We start from the raw sequence: 20,169 nt of genomic DNA on the forward strand, positions 1-20,169 counted from the left end.
CAGAAATCTGCACAACATGAGTCATGATCTGCTGGAATTAAGGGAATAAAGTGTGGTAGTGGAAGGAAATTTGAGAATAGAGCAATTTCATGTTTTCAGATAAAATGTGTTCATTTTCTGACCAAACTAGTAAAAAGGTATAATTTCCTGGTTTTTGAAAAGCTGCCATTTTGGACTTTGTGTTTTTTTTGGGGTTTTTTTGTCCCATCATTGTATACAGAAATTTTACACTTATTTCTCATAGGATGCTGTATTAAATTTTGAAATGCATTTATGTGTGTTACACTTTTGCCTGATAACCTCAAAAATTCCACCTGACTTGACATTAGTTGGTGCACAGTGAAGGGTTTGACTTTCGCTAAGCTGTTTGCATTCGCATTCTTTTGCATGACTAGTAAAACCTGAGGTCTGTACTAGGAAGTAAGATTAGCATGTTAGCAGCCTAACGTCAGAGTTTTCAGTGTCGGACAGGTGGCTCTCTAACCAGTTAGGTCACTTCAGTAACTGATGCTGCACAGCTAACATGCTTGAGAAGAAATTCTGTTCAGAGTTCAGGATTTAAATCGCCTGTAATATTCTCCATAAGCGATATATAATCTCAGCAGCTGATGAAAAACGTTATGTCTGCAAACCTGTGAAACTGTGTGTTAGTAATTATGTTGAATGGAGTGATGCAGCTCCATTAGCACAAACTGAATGCATCGCTTTGACATGGAAACTGACATTCTTTTAGTAAGAGATCTTAGAAAATGTATAAATGTGACTAGCCATTTTGTACCACAGCTAATCGAACACAGACGAGGAAATCAATCAGTCTGTTGATGAGAGAATATTCAGTCAATAACATAATTTTCCTTTCATTTGGCCAAAAACAGAAGTGATTTTTGTGCATCCTCAACCTCACCGCACTTCTCCAACATCACTTTTAAATGAATAAAGTTTACATTTTAAGAGCTTTAATGTGCAGCTGTCATGTTAGTAATAAGCACCTCCACTGAGAGTGGTAAAATAAATATATTAACTTGCACCATTAACACATTTCCACCAGCATTCCTCTCTTGTATCAGGAGCCATTAGCTTTTTACTGTAACATTTTATATTCTTAATAGCTCTCCATTGGCACAAGCTATTCCTATTTACTTCCTGAGCACAGGAAGAAGAGTCCCGTGATGTGTTCCCATGATGATTTTCGACTTTTATGAGAAAGAAAAGAAACCTGATTAACAAATAGTGATACCACTTATCTCTGATTGGAGTTTTGTTAAGCCAGGCTTATGCAAAGAAAGCCTGACTATACCAAACTTGCTTCGTAGTACAGCCCTCTGGTCCACATGTAATCTTTATTCAACAAAAATTACAATCCCAATTGAGACAGTCTTGATTCCAAACCTGCTGAATGTTTTTATTCGGTTTTATTAATGTGCTGACCTTTGAAGCCAAGTTAGAGAATTGTTCCTTCTGCTTGGAAGCCTAACAGGTAGTTTGTGTTTGTGTTCCGGATGTTGTATTGGTTCAGTTAAACATTTCCTCGTCAGCCTAACATGCTTTGTGAATATTTGCTAAGTCAGCTGTGATGAGCCTCCGGGTGTCAGAAGAGGCAGCAGCACCACTTCGCCTCCTGCTGCTTTTCACTGTATTTGTTCTGTGACTCTTCTTTTTGTTGAATTATTAGCTACGTGGAGCTTTTTGTTGTTGTCATTGTTACCACGGTGTAGAATAGATGTTGTTCTCTCACAGTGCAGCCAGGAGATGTAAACAAAATGCTTGTTGTCCCCGGCAACAGGCGGTAAGCCACCCACTATAAAGCCGGTAGCCCAGAGCAGCATCGCCGTGGCACCAAGCGGCCGGGATGTACATAAAGAGATTGGACATATTGATGCGGACGCGGCGACGCATAGAGATTCACTTAAACACACACCCGCTGTGCATGTGCTGCACTGTGGGAGAAGCCAGTGTTCTTAATCCAGCCACAGCAGAGTATTAAATCTACTTTATGTTTGTGTGCGATGGGAGGGTTTGCTGGCTTTTAGACTGCAGCCTAAACAGCTCAGACACCAAAAGGGAGGAGGGACCCTCAGTTGTTTTATCTGGAAACTTCTTAGATGCTTCAGAATGTAATAATTCCCAATAATGCACAGGAAAAGATTAGATGATCAACCTAACTTTTTGCCCCTGGAGCAGTGTGTGATGACACTGTATGTTGAATATAATAACCAGTTGTAGTTCAAATGTGCAGCTGGATTCTAATGAATGACTGCACTGTCTGTAATATTGAATGACTAACTTATCATCACTGCTAATTTAAAAAAAAACAACAGATCATCAAAACATAGTTTGTCTCAAAGAAACTACAGACTTAAAGGAGGAGCTTCGATAGCACTGTTACCAAAGACTAGCTGGGTTGTTCATCAACAGCAGCTGATGGACTAAATTCATTTCTGGGGATAAAAACTCTGACATTTACACAGTGAAGGTGTTATCCTATTAAGTATAGAGGTTTTCCAGTATCCCAGTAAAAACGCATTAGCTTTAATTTTGTGCTGTCAGTCATTACATAAGACTGCGTGGTCGGTGTAATGTTTTTTGTTACATGCTCAAAACCTCAATTAGTCTGCAAGCTAAGGCCTGAGGATGAGTCATTACTTTAATAACAACCCCTAGCGCGTTTTACTTCTACGACAACTATCATTTTGTCAGGGTAGGTCTCATGCATGTGGTGATTGTCGCATGTTTCTGACTGTTTGTTCAGCTTTCCGCTCGTTCCCTGTTCCAGCGGGCTGTTTTGTTTTATTCTTTCATTACTGCTAAAATCTTTCTTCCAATCTCACCTTTATCTGGACATAATGTGACACTTACCTCCTCCCTGTCCCCGGTATCTCACCACATTACCAACATATTCCTGGTGAGCTGAACCAGACCACAAAGACAGTTTAAACACAATATTAAGTCTTTAAGATGGTTGTGTCATTAGTGGTGGTGTTTCAACACACGTGTTTCCAAGGCAATCCTTTTTGTCTTTCCCAAAAAATAATTATCCACTGTGTCAAAATAAAGCGGCTTAAACAAGTAAACAATGAAAATGTGTCTGTGGAAAGCCTCACCCTATGCAGCGCTGCTTTTTTATTTCCTGAAACCCAAAACAAAGACACTGAGGAGCCGCGTTTTCTACTGGAGACAACTAAAGCAGGCGGTGATCAATCCTGGGCTTTAATTCCTTAATGGCTGCTTTGACCCTCTGGCCCTGTCTCTGCTCTGCAGCTCAGATTGTTTTTAAATGGCTTCACTTTGTGAAGCTCTTGGCTCCTCTGATTGCATTAGTATTGGGCTGAACAGGGTAAAGGCTTTTGTCGCAGGCTACATTAGTGTTAATTCATTGTATCCGTGTGTGTGTTTGCCATATGTGTCTCTCCTTGTTTATGTCTTTGACCACATGTGTATGGACTCGATTGACTGAAATATTTAAGTGATCGTGGTTTCGACTGTTTGCATTTCAGAGATTGATTGAACCTTTGAGCGTCAACTTCTGAGGTCACCCAGCTTTGTTTTGACGATGATGATGTTAACTGTAGTCAACTCGATGACCTGTCTACCTTTTATAATACCCTTTAAAAGGAATGACAACTTTCTACTGTATGTTTTCAAATGTCCCTTAATTCAGTCTCTGGGAGAGGTTTTTGTTTTTTGTGTTCCTTGATGAAAATTCATGGGTCCCTTCTCCAGCTGGAAGGTTTATTGAATGCTGTCATTAGCCTTGGTTACTTTTTGCCATTTGCCCCACTTAAAAAAATCTGTTTATATATTGATTGACAGGTCAGGTAATTAATTTAATCTCCATATTTATTTCCATTTATTAGGCTGCTAATTTCACTGTTAATCAAGAAGTGCAAATGTCATTAAGCTCGCTGTGTTTCCATGCACATACTGAAGGAGAAACAGTGGATCAGAGTGACTTGAAAACTTGTGGTTTTCTGGTTACCAGAAATATAGTGGTAGTGGTATCAGGGACAATTAAAATACTTATTTCTTCGACTAATATGGACATTTTTAAGTGCAGTTTGAGCATGGGAATGATCTAAATTGGCACAAATAAATCCAGGTAAACCTTTAATTGCTCCATTTTTATTTTTCAAAACAAGGTTATTCACTTAAATACTCGGGCTGCACAGTGTGGTACTGGTTAGCACTTTCGCCTTGCAGCAAGAAGATCCCTAATTCAAATCCCGGCCTGGGCCTGGGATCTTTCTGCATGGAGTTTGCATGTTCTCCCTGTGCATGCGTGGGTTTTCTCCGGGTACTCTGGCTTCCTCCCACAGTCCAGAAATATGCTGAGGTTAACTGATAACTCTAAATTGTCCGTAGGTGTGACTGTGAGTGTGATTGTTCGTCTGTATATGTAGCCCTGTGACAGACTGGTGACCTGTCCAGGGTGTCCCCTGCCTTCGCCCGAGTCAGCTGGGATAGGCTCCAGCACCCCCGTGACCCTAGTGAGGATAAAACGGTGTGTAGAGAATGGATGGACTTAAATACTCACATTTGTACTATTACTTCTATTTTTTGTGTGAAAAATCCCTCTAAACTTGAAATGCAACATAAAAAGTTTGTATCACATACATTTATTGGTTCGATAAACTCACAGACTTCCATTTTATGAAGTAGTCTTTGAAGGCCCTCTCTAGTTGTTGTTTTAACCTCTGAAAGCTCATCTCTGCGCATCAAAGTTAAATATTTAGAATTTTTTGCCATGAAAATCATCCTGGCCTCCCTTAAAATGGCTCAGATGTCACTCTACAGCTCACATGCTCACCTGCGACTCTGAAACCCTGTAAAGCCACCCGATGCTCACACCATGGAAGTTGTGATATTAGAGTAATTCAGCCATGCATGTTCAAACCTGAACCTGATTCTGAAGAGTAACGGTAGAGAAAGCACCACTTTAGAAGTCTGAATCTGTGTTTTTTGACTCTCATGTGCAAACTGCAGCTTCGAGGTAGAACCGCTCAGCCGTGGCGCTGACTGCTTTTTTCCAGCGTATAAGTGCAACATATGGACACATTAACGAAGTCAAAAATTAGATTTTCACCAGAGGGGGTTTTTATGATTGATTTTTATCAAGTGATTCCCAAGCACTTGACATTTTAATGCCTGAACAAAGGAGGGAGCTTATGGATGGGACGGACAATGGAAGAGTAGATTATGATGTACGAGAGGACCGAGTTGTTTCTATGGTCACTGGGATGCTGTTTTCCCCTACATGACACTTATTGTTGAAATCTGCTGTAAACGACTGAATTCAAGCTGTGCAGAGCGGCTGTCCTCCACATGTGAAGCCGTGATTTCAGTCGAATCGCATACTGTGAGCAAATTTTGATAAATGCAGTTCACGTGGAGAAAACTAATTTTATTCATTCACCTGATGGCTGAAGTAAGCGTCCACAGCCATGCTAGCAGCTCTGTGTGGCTCTGCTTAATCATGCTAACATGCTCACAGCAGCAACTCTAGCTTGTCAATGTTTAACAGGCCGACTGTTTCCCGAGAGAAAAGTCAGGGGATCCCCAAACTCGTTACAGTGCATCATCTGGGAATTTTATCTGCAGACAACGTTGTGCTTCCTCTGTACACATATTTGTCAGTCCGTGAAGTGGATGTTTCCCCAACTTTCACAGCTGCTGATCCTGAAAGGAAAGTTTTTAACTTCAGAGATTTTGAATGTCGGTGTCAAATTTCATGACACTTGATTCAGTCAAGATATTTGTCTTCGAGCCAAAGTAGCCGGCTAACCACAAGGAGACATTTCTATCCCTCCAGCCCTGCTGCCAGCGCAGATAAAAACTGGGTGATAGCAATACGTGTTGATAACTAGCTGACTCGTGACGATAACAGCTGATTAACAAGGGCTCTTGTTGCATTGTGGGAACTATCACTGCAGCCAGAGCCAAAGACACCACTTGGCAGGAACACTACTTTTGGTACTCGTCTCCTAGTCTTGTTATTGGCCATTTTCCCCTGTCTCCTCTGTTCTCCTCTTATGGTGTAATTAGGCCATATTTTCCTCTTGCCCTGGGCCTGATTATTCAGAGCAACAAATGCCCCTCCTCCCATTTTCTTCCTCCTGTCACCCCATCCAGCTCCACATGGATTATTTTACAGCATTTGCTTTTGCCAACTTGACGTCTGTGTGAGAGAAGGTTTCCGCTGTCCCTTCTTCTATCTTTCTTCTCTTTCTTTCCCTCCTCCTTTATCCTCTCCTCCTCCCTCCCTGTTGTTCTCTCTCTCCTTTATCCCTCCTTCCTGCCTTCATCTGCACAATATCAGCCCCACTGACCGGCTGTTATGTAACAGTCAGGTGATGTGTGGCCCGTTGAAGGGCCTCAAAGGCCTACTGTCCTGACAGACACAACTTCTGTCCTGCTTGTGACTCTTAGACTCTGCTTCAGTGTCACATTCATTCATTTTCAGCTTTCCAATCACTTTGCTTTTTTGTCCCATAACCTAGAAAATTATGTTTAAGTCATATCAACAAAACAAAATGTCAACATTATTGCAAAGCCTAAAGCTGCAATCATTTTTTCTGCATGTTTAAAAACCAGGGCGATTTCCCACCGACACTATTATCTGAGGTCAGAATAATCAGTGGATCTAGTAAAAGTCTTCACCCCACAGTAACAAACACATAGTAGATGGTGTTGGGCCAACAAGATGAGTGCTATCAAGGTCTAGTAGCATCTTGTGACCACGTGGTGTAAATGCCCCTGCCTTTCCTTCTTTTTGTTCTTGCACAATACATGAAGGATGACAAAATATTATCAAGACAGTTTTTCTGTGATCATAACTCCTTTTGAAGACCGTCAGCTCAGACGGCAGAAGCGTTCATGTAGGAACAGTGTGAATGCCTACATGAATTAGCTATTTCTAACTGAAGTAATTATTGACACCTACTTTATTCCCACTGGGCCTCCCACATATTGCCTGCAGGCACATTACAATGGTACATTGTTTTCATGAGTCACGAGCACCCTCCCTGTTTGATTATGCACCATGCAGGTTGTGTACATCTTCAACACATTCATTCTTGTCTGTTAATAATGTTGTGGTTAATAATGCAGAGGAGCTCAATGAGGGGACAGAAGGGCACTTTTCGCTCAGATTTTGGTGCTTTTAATTTCCATAATTATCAGGTGGACTCGTGCTGCGTGGAGCCGTGCATCGAGGTTCAAAGCATCCTCATAATGACACAGGCTTTACTGTTTTTCAGATCACATTTGGATGCATGATTAGTTCAACAATAAACACTCTAGGTGTCTTTTGAAATCCCAAACCTAACACGCAAATTGTACAGATATATTTTAGTCACTGATCTGCATTTGCGTTGTTGAAGCGGGTCCACTGTTAACACTGCTGTGCTTTGATGGTTGCTGGTTCAATATTGCAAAGCACAACGATGTGTGTTGTGTTTTTTTTAAACAGTAGTTTCTCTCTCTAGGTGCTGATATTTGCTGAAGATGAGTAGTGGGGGGGCAGACACCCCGGAGCCTCCCAGAGGGGGCGAGTCTCTGAAGAGGAAGGACTGTCAGTCAGACCTCCTGGGACCCAGGTGAACACCGTCCTCCATCTTCAGCCTCGATACATCAGAATACCAGGAATATTCACTGCTAATAACTGAAACTTTGACACTCAGTACATTACTTAATACACATTGTCTGGACCTTCATTCTATTTATATGTATTTGCTGTCATTTAGATTTTTGTCTTATTATTTAAGCATGAAAAATTTAAGTTTATTATCAAAGCTGCTTTATCCTCAAGCAGATTATTAGTAGTTTTATCACAAATAGTGAGGTTGTTTCTGGCTCTTCAGGGAGAAGGGACGGCCACTCTTTCAGGTCAATGAAGAAAAATGCTGCTGCTGCACTTTTACAAACCTTATGTAACAACAGACAAGTTATTGTAGCGACAATCTGAGCACCGCGGTTGTAACAAGGACACGCTTAGCTGAGGTTGTGGTGAATTTACCTTACTGTTACAGAGGACTTCTCACCAAAGAGAAACGGTAACAAAGACATGCACACCTCTTGAATTTAGTGCAGTATTTTCAACAAATTAATGTAACAGCACAGGTACAGTACAGAGAAACCCCCAGGTGAAATTGTAATGTCGTAGAATTAGAGGTGGAATCAGAGATTTTATTCCAATGCTTTTTTGTTCAATTTGGTGAATATGTCCTCACAATAATGAGATATTTGTTTAAAAATATTCAATGTTCACATTCATCTGTAAGAGTCGTCAGTAAAGAGTGAATTCTTCTTTGAAAGCTGGCAATGGACATGTACATGTATATGTTCATACTACGGTCACATTGCCCATTAAATCCAACACAGAAAAGCATTCAAGTGTTACAGCTGCTAGTTAGAAATAGCTCAGGATTCCTGGAGAGTTTAGAAGCTCCCATTGTGTCTGGACACCATCGCTGAAAATCAGGTACAAATCAAAGCACCTCCAAAGTCTCTCAAAATGTCTTTTAATATGACGCATTTGTTTTAAGCTCCATTTCTTGTCTTTGCTCAGTCAAATTTTGAAGTCACAAATGCTATTGTAGACGCGCTGATGCACAAAACATGAATGAATCTTTAATCTGGTGCTTCCCAACGTTGTCTCTCCAGCATGCCAGATTTCACCTTAATGCTGAAACAGCAGTCATCTTTCCTTCGGTTTTTATCTAAGTTTTAACGTCTTTGCGTCCCTCTCTGTCCTCCAGCCTGAAGAGGAGCACTGAGAGGAGAAACCGGGAGCAGGAGAACAAATACATCGAGGAGCTGGCAGAGCTGATCTTTGCCAACATCAACGACATGGACGACCTCAACGTCAAGCCAGACAAATGTGCCATCCTCAAAGAGACGGTGAAGCAGATCAGGCAGATCAAGGAGCAGGGTGAGCATCTACTGCAGAATAAAAACAGTGACCAAATGATTCTAGCCAGAGCCACACAACTGTTGTTTTTGCCAGTTGGCATAAGTGTTTCTCTGACTTTCCAGTGTCATATTTGTGCATGAAAACATATGTAATGATACTACAGCACAAACAATCTATTTCACAGAGTGGAGATGAATTCAAAAACTTCTAAAGTAGCTGAGGAAGTATTATCAGTCCTCCATTTCATATCTGAAGAGAGTTTACTTCTTACAGCCACAAACATGAAGAAACTGTTGGAGGAGTGTGAGATTGATGTAGGAAGTGAGGCCTCATAAATAATCTAATGTCTGTGTCCAGCTAAGCCCTGCAGTCACAGAAACTGAGAAACAAATGAGACGATATTGAAATTAGTTTCTGGAGCTGCTCACATGTTCCACTTGTTCCACGTAAAGAAAAGTGTTGACGTAAACACTTGGTCTGTACACCAACAGTCCTGCTCCACCTGAGGCCTGAAGTCGAGGCACAAACTGAGATCTAAAAATGTGTGTGTAGACAGACTCAGTAATGACAATGTGTGTGATGATGGTGAGACAGACCGAGGCTGAGCTGTTATGTAACACTGACCAACATGATGTAAGTCCTCAGAGGAAAACAGGCAGATCTGCCCTCAGCTCTGTCCTCCATCCCTCTAAGTCCTGCTCTTATTCACTTTTCCTGCATTCCTTCTACCTTTCCTTCCATCACTCTGCCACAATGACATGTTTTTTATTTAAGTTCTTGTAATGTCTCCTCTCGCTCCCTTTGCCTCGTTCTCTTTTCGTAATCATCCTTTACGCTTTTTTTCCTTTTTTCATTTACCTCTTATCTGCTTGTATTCTTTTTTCCTCTTTCCTAGTCCATTAATTTTTCTTGTCATCTTTCATCTTCCCTCAACCATCTGCCTTTCCTTTCCTTTCCTTTCCTTTCCTTTCCTTTCCTTTCCTTTCCTTTCCTTTCCTTTCCTTTCCTTTCCTTTCCTTTCCTTTCTGCCCCATTCCTTGACATTCATTTCCTCTTCTTTCTTTTACTTTCCTTTCCTTTCCTTTCCTTTCCTTTCTTTTCCTTTCCTTTCCTTTCCTTTCTGTCTCCTTCCTTGACATTCCTTTCTTCTTTCTTTTTCTTTACTTCCTTTTCCTTGACCTCACTTGCTTTGTCTTTCCTTTCCTTTCCCTTCTATCCCTTTCCTTACCTTTCATTTCTTTTCTTTCCGTCCTATTCCTTTTCTTTCCACTCCTTTCTTCTCTTTTCCTTTCCTTTCAACTCTTTTCTTCTCTTTTCCTTTCCTTCCCTTTCTGCGTGTTTGTTTTCCTTTCCTTTCCTCTCTTTCGTTTTCTTTCCTTTCCGGCTCCCCTCCTCTTCTCTTCTCTCCTCTTTCCTCCCCCTCTCTTCTGTTATCCTATCCATCTTTCATCTTTCCTCGACCATCTTTGTCCTTGCCTTTCCTCTCTGCTGTTCTCTCTTCTTTCCTCTTTTTGTTATCGTATCATATTTTTCATTTCTCCTTCACAGCCTCAGTCGTCTCCTCTCTCCCTCCCTCTCTTTTTTGCTTGTTTCTTCCTTCTTCCTCATCACTGATTAAATTTTTTTCTTCTCTTTTTGCTCCTGTGGTCAGCCAGTTGGTGTCCATGTGTCGCTGCACTGTTTGTGTCTGAAAACAACAGCTGAATAAGCAGACACACGTACAGATAATAGTCACACAGCTGTCCGCTGGACTTCAGACACTCTCTATTGTCTGCAAGTGTTTAACTGATGATTTCACACAAAATGTATGAGTTCAAATGTAGAGGCAAAAGGTCAGCCGGTGGAAGGAGGGCACACCCACGCGTAAAAGGCTAATGGTATTTAACTCGTCTATGTGCGTTTGTCTTAAAGCTTCAGGTGGTTCTGTGGGTTTTTGCGTGTTTTGTTTCATACCTCGCACTTCCAGCAACCGCAGGGTGAAATTATAGAATAGAAGATGAGTGTAGCTTGTTGTTCAGTTTGTCAGCTCCTTTGCAAATGTAGCATCCTGTCAGAAGATGTCAGAAATGGAAAAACAAAAGACAAAACACAAAGCTTCTCTAGGTTTTAGAACTGTGACTACAGCTGTAGTTGAAATTTAAATGCTGTGTTGTTGATGGAAATGTGTTTAGCTGTCATGCATGACAACCTGTCCAAACATTTTCTGTTAGTTTATCATGTAACTGACATCTTTAAAATTCTAGTTTAGTTCATTTTTTAAATTGAAGTTGAGAAAAACCTCCATTGTGTATGTTTCAAAAGATAGAATATTGGAATATTTGACTGTTTCTGCTTAATCAGTGACATACCCCAGATAGCAAACTATGGGTGAATCAATGCTGAATCTATGTTGAGACCTAACGTTGAAATTATACAGAAAGCGCAAGGTTGATAAAATGTTGAGTCAACGTTTGCTTTTCAACCATAAATCACACTTTACCCAGATAGCAAAAGATGTTAAATCAATGTTGAATTAGGGTTAAGAAGGTTGAATTGTGTTTACGGTTGAAGACTGATGGTTGGATCAACGTTGATTCAACAACATTTTGTCAACATTGAAGTTTGTGTTTAAAAGATACCATTGAATCTACATTGTATTTTGGTTTAATTAAAATGTTTGACAGGTCAATGTTTAATTAATGTTGAATCTATGTTTGCAAACATGTAATCTATGTAAGCAAACGTCGACTCAACATTTTATCAACCTTGCGCTTTCTGTATAATTTCTACGTTAGGTCTCAACATAGATTCAACATTGATTCACCCATAGTTTGCTATCTGGGACTGTAAAGGATTAATCTATTATCAGCAGTGTTGGTGGCTAATTTTCTGTCAGTTGACTACTTGAACAAGAAAAGCACTCAGAGACCACAGTACTCTGCCAAGGCTGCTCAGTTTTTGTATGATTTCCAATGGATAAAATCTTTAAAAAATATTGTGGTCCACAGTGTTGGATTTGTAGTAGAATCACAATCATGTGATCGTCAGCAGGCAGCTGACGTAGTATTCACTTTTTGTCATAGTTACAGTGAAGCCATGCTGCTATTTCTCAATGATACAGAAATCTTTAACAAATCCGTGGATCCAGACTATAAGCCACATCACTGCTAAAATGTAATCACTTGGTCCTTGTGTCATTTCTGACCTTCCCTGAAGATTTCATCCAAATTTGTTGTTTTGTCCAGTGGACTTTTCTTAAAGTCCACTGGACTGATTTAAGCAATTTTGGATAACCGTGACCTGGATGAATGAGAACCTACACAGACATCGTGGAAAACTATCCCAACACCTGCCGAAATGGAGAGAAGCAAGGAAAGGAGTGAAACGACCCTTCTTTGTCCGGTTTAAATACAACGCTGAGCCTAAAAGAGAACAATATTTACATCAAAGCCAATATTTGCCACAGGGAGCGTGCAAAATGTGTGAAACTACATGAACTCATTTGTTTATAACCAAAAATGTATATATGTTTATTAAGAGTTTTTAGAAAATTGATTGTTGTATGTTTGACTTTGGTCGTAGTCACTCATCTGGTCATTATTTAACCAGTAAAAACTCATTTTTCTTTATCAATATTAGGTATTTAGAAGCTTTTCTATCAATTTCATCTTTTGTGCCTTACAGTTAATCCCCCAACGCTGCAGATCTATGAGGTCCCCAGCACTATTTCCACCAACTGCAGCTCGAGCACACCAGCTCACATTCAACTCTACTCAAACACTGTAATGGTACACTTTGGTACCAAATAGTTCCATGTAATGTTGGAGTATTTCAGCCATACATGTTTGAACTGCAAGCCACTTCTGTGGAAGGATATTGATATGGAAAGCTACGCCCAGCAAGCTGACAGAATTGGTTCCTTAGCTTCGTTACATAATAAACCTTGACTGTCTGAATCCCACTTTTCGAGACTTTCAAGGTGGAAAAGCTCAGCCGTGGCACTGATTGCTTAGTTAGCTCATGACAAGTCTTCCAGCATATTAAAAAATACACATGTACATGTTAATAAAGTAAAAAAAACAACATTATTTTCACTGGAAGGGCTCAAGTTTTATCATAATTGAAACTACTGGTCGAGTTATTGGCATTTTTGTTGTTAGCTGCAAGCAGTTGATGAAGTTATTTAGATCTAATGAGCTGTGCGTTTGTCAATACTGCAGACTGCATGATATACAGTACTGAGCTGCTAATAAGGCATTCACATGCAAATTAGAGTGCCGGCTGAGAGGGTTTCTACTTTGATGTGTACTTGATAGATGGTCATTGTGATTATGTAAGATTGACTCACAGGATGTGGTCCACAGAAACACTCAGTAACCTGTATGAAGAACACTGGGGATTAAAACTCTGAAACTCAACACAGAAACGGATCGTGTGAAATACAGAGCACCATATTTATTGATTTAAAGAAAGCACCTTAATACTCTGCGTAGAGCCACTCCAGGCACTGCAGTGACAGGGTTTAAGGGCTGATGACTCTGTACAGCTCTGGTCCCACAACAGGAATGTCAGCTATGTGGCCTAATGGGGCCATGGGAGGCTTAGCAGGCCAGTGGTACAGGCAGGGAGGAGAGAGAGGAGACTGGCCTGTAATGTGACTAGAAAAGTGTAAAATGTACAGAAGATTTTACAGAAATGTGTCGTCCTCCCTGCCATCCATAAAACCCCAGACACTCAAAACCTCCACATCATGGCGCTGGTAGTTGGTAAAGAGTTTATATGTAAGCATGAGGTTAATGTTGCAGCAAGCTGACGACAAGCCAAAGAATGTAATCTGTGAGAGGTCCTCGTGTACATAAAAACACAAAGTCTGTGGGTGGGTGTATGTTTGCCTGAAGGCTTCATCATCACAAAAACAACACTGTCAGTGTTTTCTGGGAAAAGAAAATACTCTGTAAGAGGGAGTGCTTTAGCAAAAGCTTCATTCTGACAACATGCTTTTCTGAAAAAACAAACGCGGTCTATGGTTTACAGAAAGCAAGTTACTGAATCTGGTAGCAGCAGCTTTGATGTTTGACCGTAACTTCTTAGATGCCATTTTAAAACGTCATCAGTGAGTCGTGCATTCGCTCAGTTCCTCAGAGCACATTGTGAAGTTTTGGACATTTTTTAGATTTTCTTGAAATTAAGATGATGATAAAACTGATGGTAAATAAAGGAATTTTTGTCCTAGTGAAGACATTGTAAATATTAAACTCATTTCTTTCGTATTTCTCTTAACTAACACCAGGACCAGATTACACCGGTCCTCAAATCACTACACTGGCTTCCTGTTAGTCAAAGTATAGCGTTCAAAATCTTTCTCCTGGTCTACAAAGAAGTGAATGGTCTTGGACCAAGATACATCCTGGACTTATCTCCAAATGAAGCATCTAGAGCCCTCAACTCATCAGGGACAGGTTTACTGTGAGTTCCCAGAACCAGAACCAAAACTGGTGAAGCAGCATACAGCTCTGATGCTCTTCACCTGTGGAGCAAACTTCCTGAACACCTGAGGTCTGCTCAAACCGTCGGCTCTTTTAAATCAGGCCTGAAAACCAGATTGTTTACTGCAGCTTTCTCGTAGATGCTCAATCTATTTTCTGGCCTTTCAATGCACTTCTGTGATGTTAATGTCTACTTTTATGTTTTATTTCTATGATTTGAATGTATCTCTACATTTAAATTTCTTTGTTGTTGTAAAGCACCTTAAAGTGCATTGTGTATGAATTGTACTTTACAAATAAACCTGTCTTGCCTTCTGGTTGTCTGTTATAGAAAAGGCTCCGGTGGCTGATGCTGAGGAGGTGCAGAAGGCTGACGTCTCGTCCACAGGGCAGGGCGTCATCGATAAAGACGCTCTCGGGCCCATGATGCTGGAGGTACGTTCAGCCTAGCTTTATCCTGTCTGCATTATCACAGTGTGACCCAAAGCAGAACCTGCTTGGAGATGCAATGGTGACACCAAGAAAGATTATTTCTGTTGAGACCTGTGACCTGAAACATTTTGCAGAATCTTGTGCCTCCAAATGGAGTGGATTTTCTGTAATAAGAAAAGTCATCTCATCAGTGCAATTCGGCAGAAGTGCAAATGTTAGTGGGGTAATTTGTCCTCAACAAGGCTGCAAATTTCTTGCATGTTGCTGTGAGAAACACATTTTGAGCAGGTGTAGCATCTTTCTGACTGTAAATGGCAGCGCAGTCCGCAGTGACGCAGAGAGATAAGCGTTCCCCTGACTAAGGGCAATGCCGTCATCAAGCCTACTCGAGTGTGAGTCCGTGTGCACGGGTGTCTGATGACGTATAGCATGAGACCCAATGAGGTATAAATACCTCTGTGAAAAGCCAGATTAGAAAAGGAGGGGAGGAGCCTCACCACATATACACTCAGGCTATATATAGAGCTCACCAGCAGCAACACTGGCTGAGGTGTCTTCTGGGAGTCTGGAAGATAAACACTGTTGGAGCCAAGACCCTTTCCATTGAATTCCATTCCGTTCTATTCCACACCGGTGTTGGAAGGCCTGTGCAGACACGGCCAGGCTAAAGGACAAATCACAAGCTGTACGTTTAGCTGGAATATGCTGAGTTGACAGGAATGAAAGAATGGAAAACCTCACACACACAATCTCACACACACCATGGCCACGGTAGATGTGGTGCAATACCTTAAGGAGTAGCACACTGCCAGGTAGGGCTGCGTGTTTTATTCAGAACATAACTGACATAGTTTTTTTGTTTCTTTCCACTAGTTTTCACCTTTAAACACCCAGATTTACTTTCAAAGGACCTGACATTGTAAAAATGACTAATTTAACATCCACTCAGTTCCAAGATCTGAGCATATGCTCCTATAAGATGACTCATCATCCTCTGGTAGCAAACATACGTCAGAATGCACTTCTGCTAATAAAAAGAGAAGACAGGAAATAAAAGATGCAACAAATTCACTCATGCAAACTGACTATAAATGTGACCTTAGCAAGTAACTAAGAAGAGAAGCTGCAGCTCAACTTTCACTTTTACTCTCCTGCCTTTCATTTTTATTCCTTTTTCCTATCTCCAAACTCCTCTCTTTCCTCTCCCTGTATTTAATTCTTTTTCATCTGTCTTTCTGTATGACTGTCCTTCTCTTCTACATTTTAACCATCTTTTCTGCCCCGTCTTTTCTCCTCTTCATATTTTGGTTTTGCCTCTTTCCCTCTCAGGCCCTGGACGGCTTCTTCTTTGTCGTCAACATGGAGGGCAACATCGTGTTTGTGTCGGAGAACGTCAGCCAGTATTTGCGCTACCAGCAAGAGGAGCTTATGAACACCAGCGTCTACAGCGTGCTGCACGTCGGCGATCACGCCGAGTTCATCAAGAACCTGCTGCCCAAAAGCCTGGGTGAGAAGCACAGAAAGTTGACTGGAAAGCTGGAGAGTGGGCTGAAGGAGGAGCCAGTGCAAACGGATGACTGCCAGATTGGAGGTCATTAACGTTTTGGCAGCAGTGAAAGAGAATCTTTGCTTTATTTCTAAACTTAGACATGCTTTATTGACAGAAAGAAGAATAGAGTAGATTGTAGTTTGTAGTTTATTGTCAATAACTTTGCCTGCTTTGCTAAATTAGCTTTACTTGTAGTTTCTTACCCCTAGCACCATGCACACTTTTCAAGTGATGAAGCAGAGTATGTACATTATTGTTGAACTGTCTCATCTTTAGCTCCAGTCTCTTCTCCAAATGTTAAGTCTTAAGATATGCCACCTCAATTAACCTGTATACAGTGTTAACTTAGTGTCAAATCAGTAACATTATGCTAATTTCACCCTCGCAGACCCCTGAAGCATCACATCACTTTAAATTATTACATCTTCTCACATTTCTTTGTTTTGGTGTCTCTTCTTTTTCTTCCAGTGAATCATCGCAGCAGCGATTCATCCAACAGGAACAGCCACACGTTCAACTGTCGTATGTTGGTCAACCCTCATGTCGATGGTGAAGCCCGGCTGGCCTCTGACCAGCAGGATACAGCACAACAGAAGTACGAGACCATGCAATGTTTTGCTGTCTCTGAACCCAAGTCTATCAAGGAAGAGGGGGAAGGTATAGTCTCTAACTTATTACCAGACCTACTTTGTTCTTTGTCACTCTTTCCTTTGTTGTCCATCTTGTTTTTGTTGTTGCTTTGTTTTGGTGCCTCTCTTTTTCTTTCTTTCACCTCTTGGTATTTATTTACGTCTCTTTACATTTTTTCTGATTCCCTTTCTCCTTTTCCCGCTCTAGCTTCCTATTTGCAATCCTTGATCTTCTCACTTTATCTGACTATCTTCGTTTGGAACCTTTTGTTTTGCTTCTCTCTATTTGTTCGTCTTTTCCTTAGTTTGCCCCTTCCAACTCCTCTGTGTTCTTTTACCCTTATTTTCTCCTTCCAGTCTTGACTTTCTGTCACTTTCCCATCACTCTTTCCAGCCCCACTCTCCCAATCTCCTGTGTCCTGTCCTCCTTCCATCACCACTTCTCTCTGCTTTCCCTCCCATCCACCGGGAGACACTAATTAGTGTGTGGCACTTTGTCATCTTCCCATCTAATCTAATCACACACACATGCACACGAGGGAAAAGAATCTGTCTGGCACTCTAATTTTAGACGTCTGACAACCAGATATTGTGCCAATCTCTCCCCCGACAGGAGGAGGATATCTGGTGGGCAGGCTGAGGGCTGCAGGTTGAGACCGAGGTTTCGGTTGATGTTTGGATTGACTCAGACTCAGACTGGTCTTGACATGGGTGTTGAGGCCGGGGTCACGGTTGTCCCGTTTGATTTCGGTCCCAAGGTGACGCTATGGCTGACAGTAAGATTGTGGAATAGGAAATTGAGTCAGGGAAGTTAAAGCTGTGTTGCAGCTGGATTGTGAAATTGATGTGGGTTGGAGGCATGAGGCCCCAGCTGAGGTTAAAGACACACCAGCTGCTTTATCAGACACATCCGTACAATTTAATACGCTACAATACAAATGTTCTACAATACAGTCTATTTTCAGTTTTTTACAGTCAAACAGGCTTTAGTTAAATGATATACGTTAACACAGAGGGCATAGTTAGAGATGCCAGAGGTGTCTAACTTACATTTTTAATGGGAAAAGCACTGAAGCTCGAAACAGACAGAACAAGACCACCCAAGAGAGTGAGAATGAGCTCACACTTACCTATAAACACACACAGAAGGGCTAGAAAAATATTGATCACAGTTAAAAACACATTGTTGCTTGATGTTACAGCTTTTCCTCCACATTCTTGGATAAATATTAATCCCCATCACATGTAGGTGCAGGATGTGTTTGTGAAAGATTATTCTAACCTTTATTTTTCCTTCAAACATGCAGATTTTCAGTCCTGTCTCATCTGTGTGGCAAGAAGAGTCCCTGTTAAAGAGAGGCCCGTCATGCCTTCATTGGAGAGCTTCACCACACGACAAGACCTTCAGGGTACGTCTTGATGGGGAGGTTCTGCTCTTAATATGTTGTTTGAATCCAGTAGTTTGCCAACATACTTTGACATGGTGTAGTTGTCATCCTATACAGTCAGAATATTGTAAATTGCTTCAGACATAGCCATTTTAAACTCAGTGAATCTCACCTTTAAGTTTTAGTTATTCTTCTGCTCCTTAACTTGCTAAAATATGACTTGACTGTAAACATTAATGCTGTTTTCTCCCTGTCCAGGTAAGATCACATCACTGGATACTAGTCAGCTGCGGGCGTCTATGAAGCCAGGCTGGGAGGACCTGGTTCGACGCTGCATCCAGAAATTTCACCTGCAGAGCGACGGGGAAATGTCGTTCGCCAAGAAACACCAGCAAGATGGTAAAACACCTTTTCCTCACAGTGTTTAAATGTTTCAGTAAACCTAATGGAACCTTTTTCAGCCAGCGCACAACACCATTAGCGCTTAACATTTGTCAGGTTCAGTGATGTTAGAAGGATAAACAGTCCCTCCAGGATTTCGCGGGCGTTTTTCGGGATTTTTGCGGCCGAAAATGCCTGAATTCGCGGCAGCTTTTCTAAAAAAATTGCGATAAAAGTTGCGATGTTTTAAGCTTATTTGTTGTGATAAAATTGCGGGAGACAGTGACAGTTGCTAAAAAGCTGCATTTTTTCCAGCTTGTAGAACATTTTTCAACACTGTAATTGACAATATTTATTCCGAAATTAATTATTTAAAGTTCCAACCCATTTCCACAAAAGCTGGCACACCATGGTGGGACATTAGCAGCAGCCAGTTACTGGATTAATATGACGTGACCTAAATATGTAGGGGGCGACAGGAATTGATGGGACTCAGAAACACCCCCACAATTTAATCACTTGTTGCTGTGTCATTTCCTATACGTCCACAGAGGTAGATTTGTTGTAGAATAACAATCATGTGATCGTCAGCAGGCCGCTGAGGTAGCGTTCACTTGTTGCCATGGTTACCGTGCTGCTATCAGACGCCGTGCCGCTATGAATCCTTAAGAAATCTGTGGATCCAAACTTTAAGCTGCATCACTGGCGAAGTCTAATTATTTGGTCCTTGTGTCATTTCTGACCAACCCTGAAAACTTCATTTCTATCCCCGAGTCTGTTTTTGAGTGATGCCGGTAACAGAGGAAGGATTCACACACACAATGATCGTCACATAACTCCACCGTGTTCTTTGGTGGAATAATTAATCTAATTTACCTTCATTCTTTCAGTGCTCTAACGGATCTGGATGCAACAGTTTCCATCATGGTGATTAATGTGGTCTGTTGTCCGCTGATTTCAGCCGTTCTGATATGTTTCGTGTTAAAAAAAAGTGTATCAATCGATGACTTTTGTTCTTTTTTGTATTCCACCACAATATTGCATGGTTGTAAAACAGTTTAGCTTTGGTGAAGAACATCAGTGAATTATTTGTTTATCACGGTCTTCAGCAGTAATTTTTGTTGGTAAATGACAGACATTTGTTTAGCTCATGTCTGCATCTTCAAACCATAAACAAGAAGTGAGTTTGGTGACTTATGTGCATTAGGTTTACGCTGGGAGCTGCTATGATTGGTGGAACTGACAAGAGGTGGGCCAAAATTGCGGGAAAGTTGTGGTGATTGGACAAAATTGCAAGGCCGCACAAAATTCGCGGAGATTGGTTGATTTCGCATGAATTCGAGCGATCGCAACATCACGAATTCCAGTATATGCTAGGATTTTTCAGTGTATAATTTACACCTGTGGTTTTAGAGGG

General features: G+C 41.1%; 1 protein-coding gene across 2 annotated transcripts in view; it reads left to right on the plus strand.

The window, feature by feature from the left end:
• Nucleotides 1-20,169, plus strand: part of LOC110963794 (nuclear receptor coactivator 2-like) — a 69,430-nt gene that overhangs the window by 21,104 nt on the left and 28,157 nt on the right. For both annotated transcript variants that reach the window (XM_051952976.1, XM_022212289.2), the window contains exons 3-9: nucleotides 7,482-7,592; nucleotides 8,754-8,926; nucleotides 14,705-14,808; nucleotides 16,135-16,396; nucleotides 16,823-17,011; nucleotides 18,291-18,392; nucleotides 18,630-18,770. In XM_051952976.1, the coding sequence (XP_051808936.1) occupies nucleotides 7,501-7,592; nucleotides 8,754-8,926; nucleotides 14,705-14,808; nucleotides 16,135-16,396; nucleotides 16,823-17,011; nucleotides 18,291-18,392; nucleotides 18,630-18,770 (1,063 nt within the window). In that variant the 5' untranslated portion in view covers nucleotides 7,482-7,500. The remainder of the gene's footprint in view (nucleotides 1-7,481; nucleotides 7,593-8,753; nucleotides 8,927-14,704; nucleotides 14,809-16,134; nucleotides 16,397-16,822; nucleotides 17,012-18,290; nucleotides 18,393-18,629; nucleotides 18,771-20,169) is intronic.

This window comes from Acanthochromis polyacanthus, chromosome 9 (assembly GCF_021347895.1).
Source record: "Acanthochromis polyacanthus isolate Apoly-LR-REF ecotype Palm Island chromosome 9, KAUST_Apoly_ChrSc, whole genome shotgun sequence".
NCBI classification, from domain to species: Eukaryota; Metazoa; Chordata; class Actinopteri; family Pomacentridae; genus Acanthochromis; species Acanthochromis polyacanthus.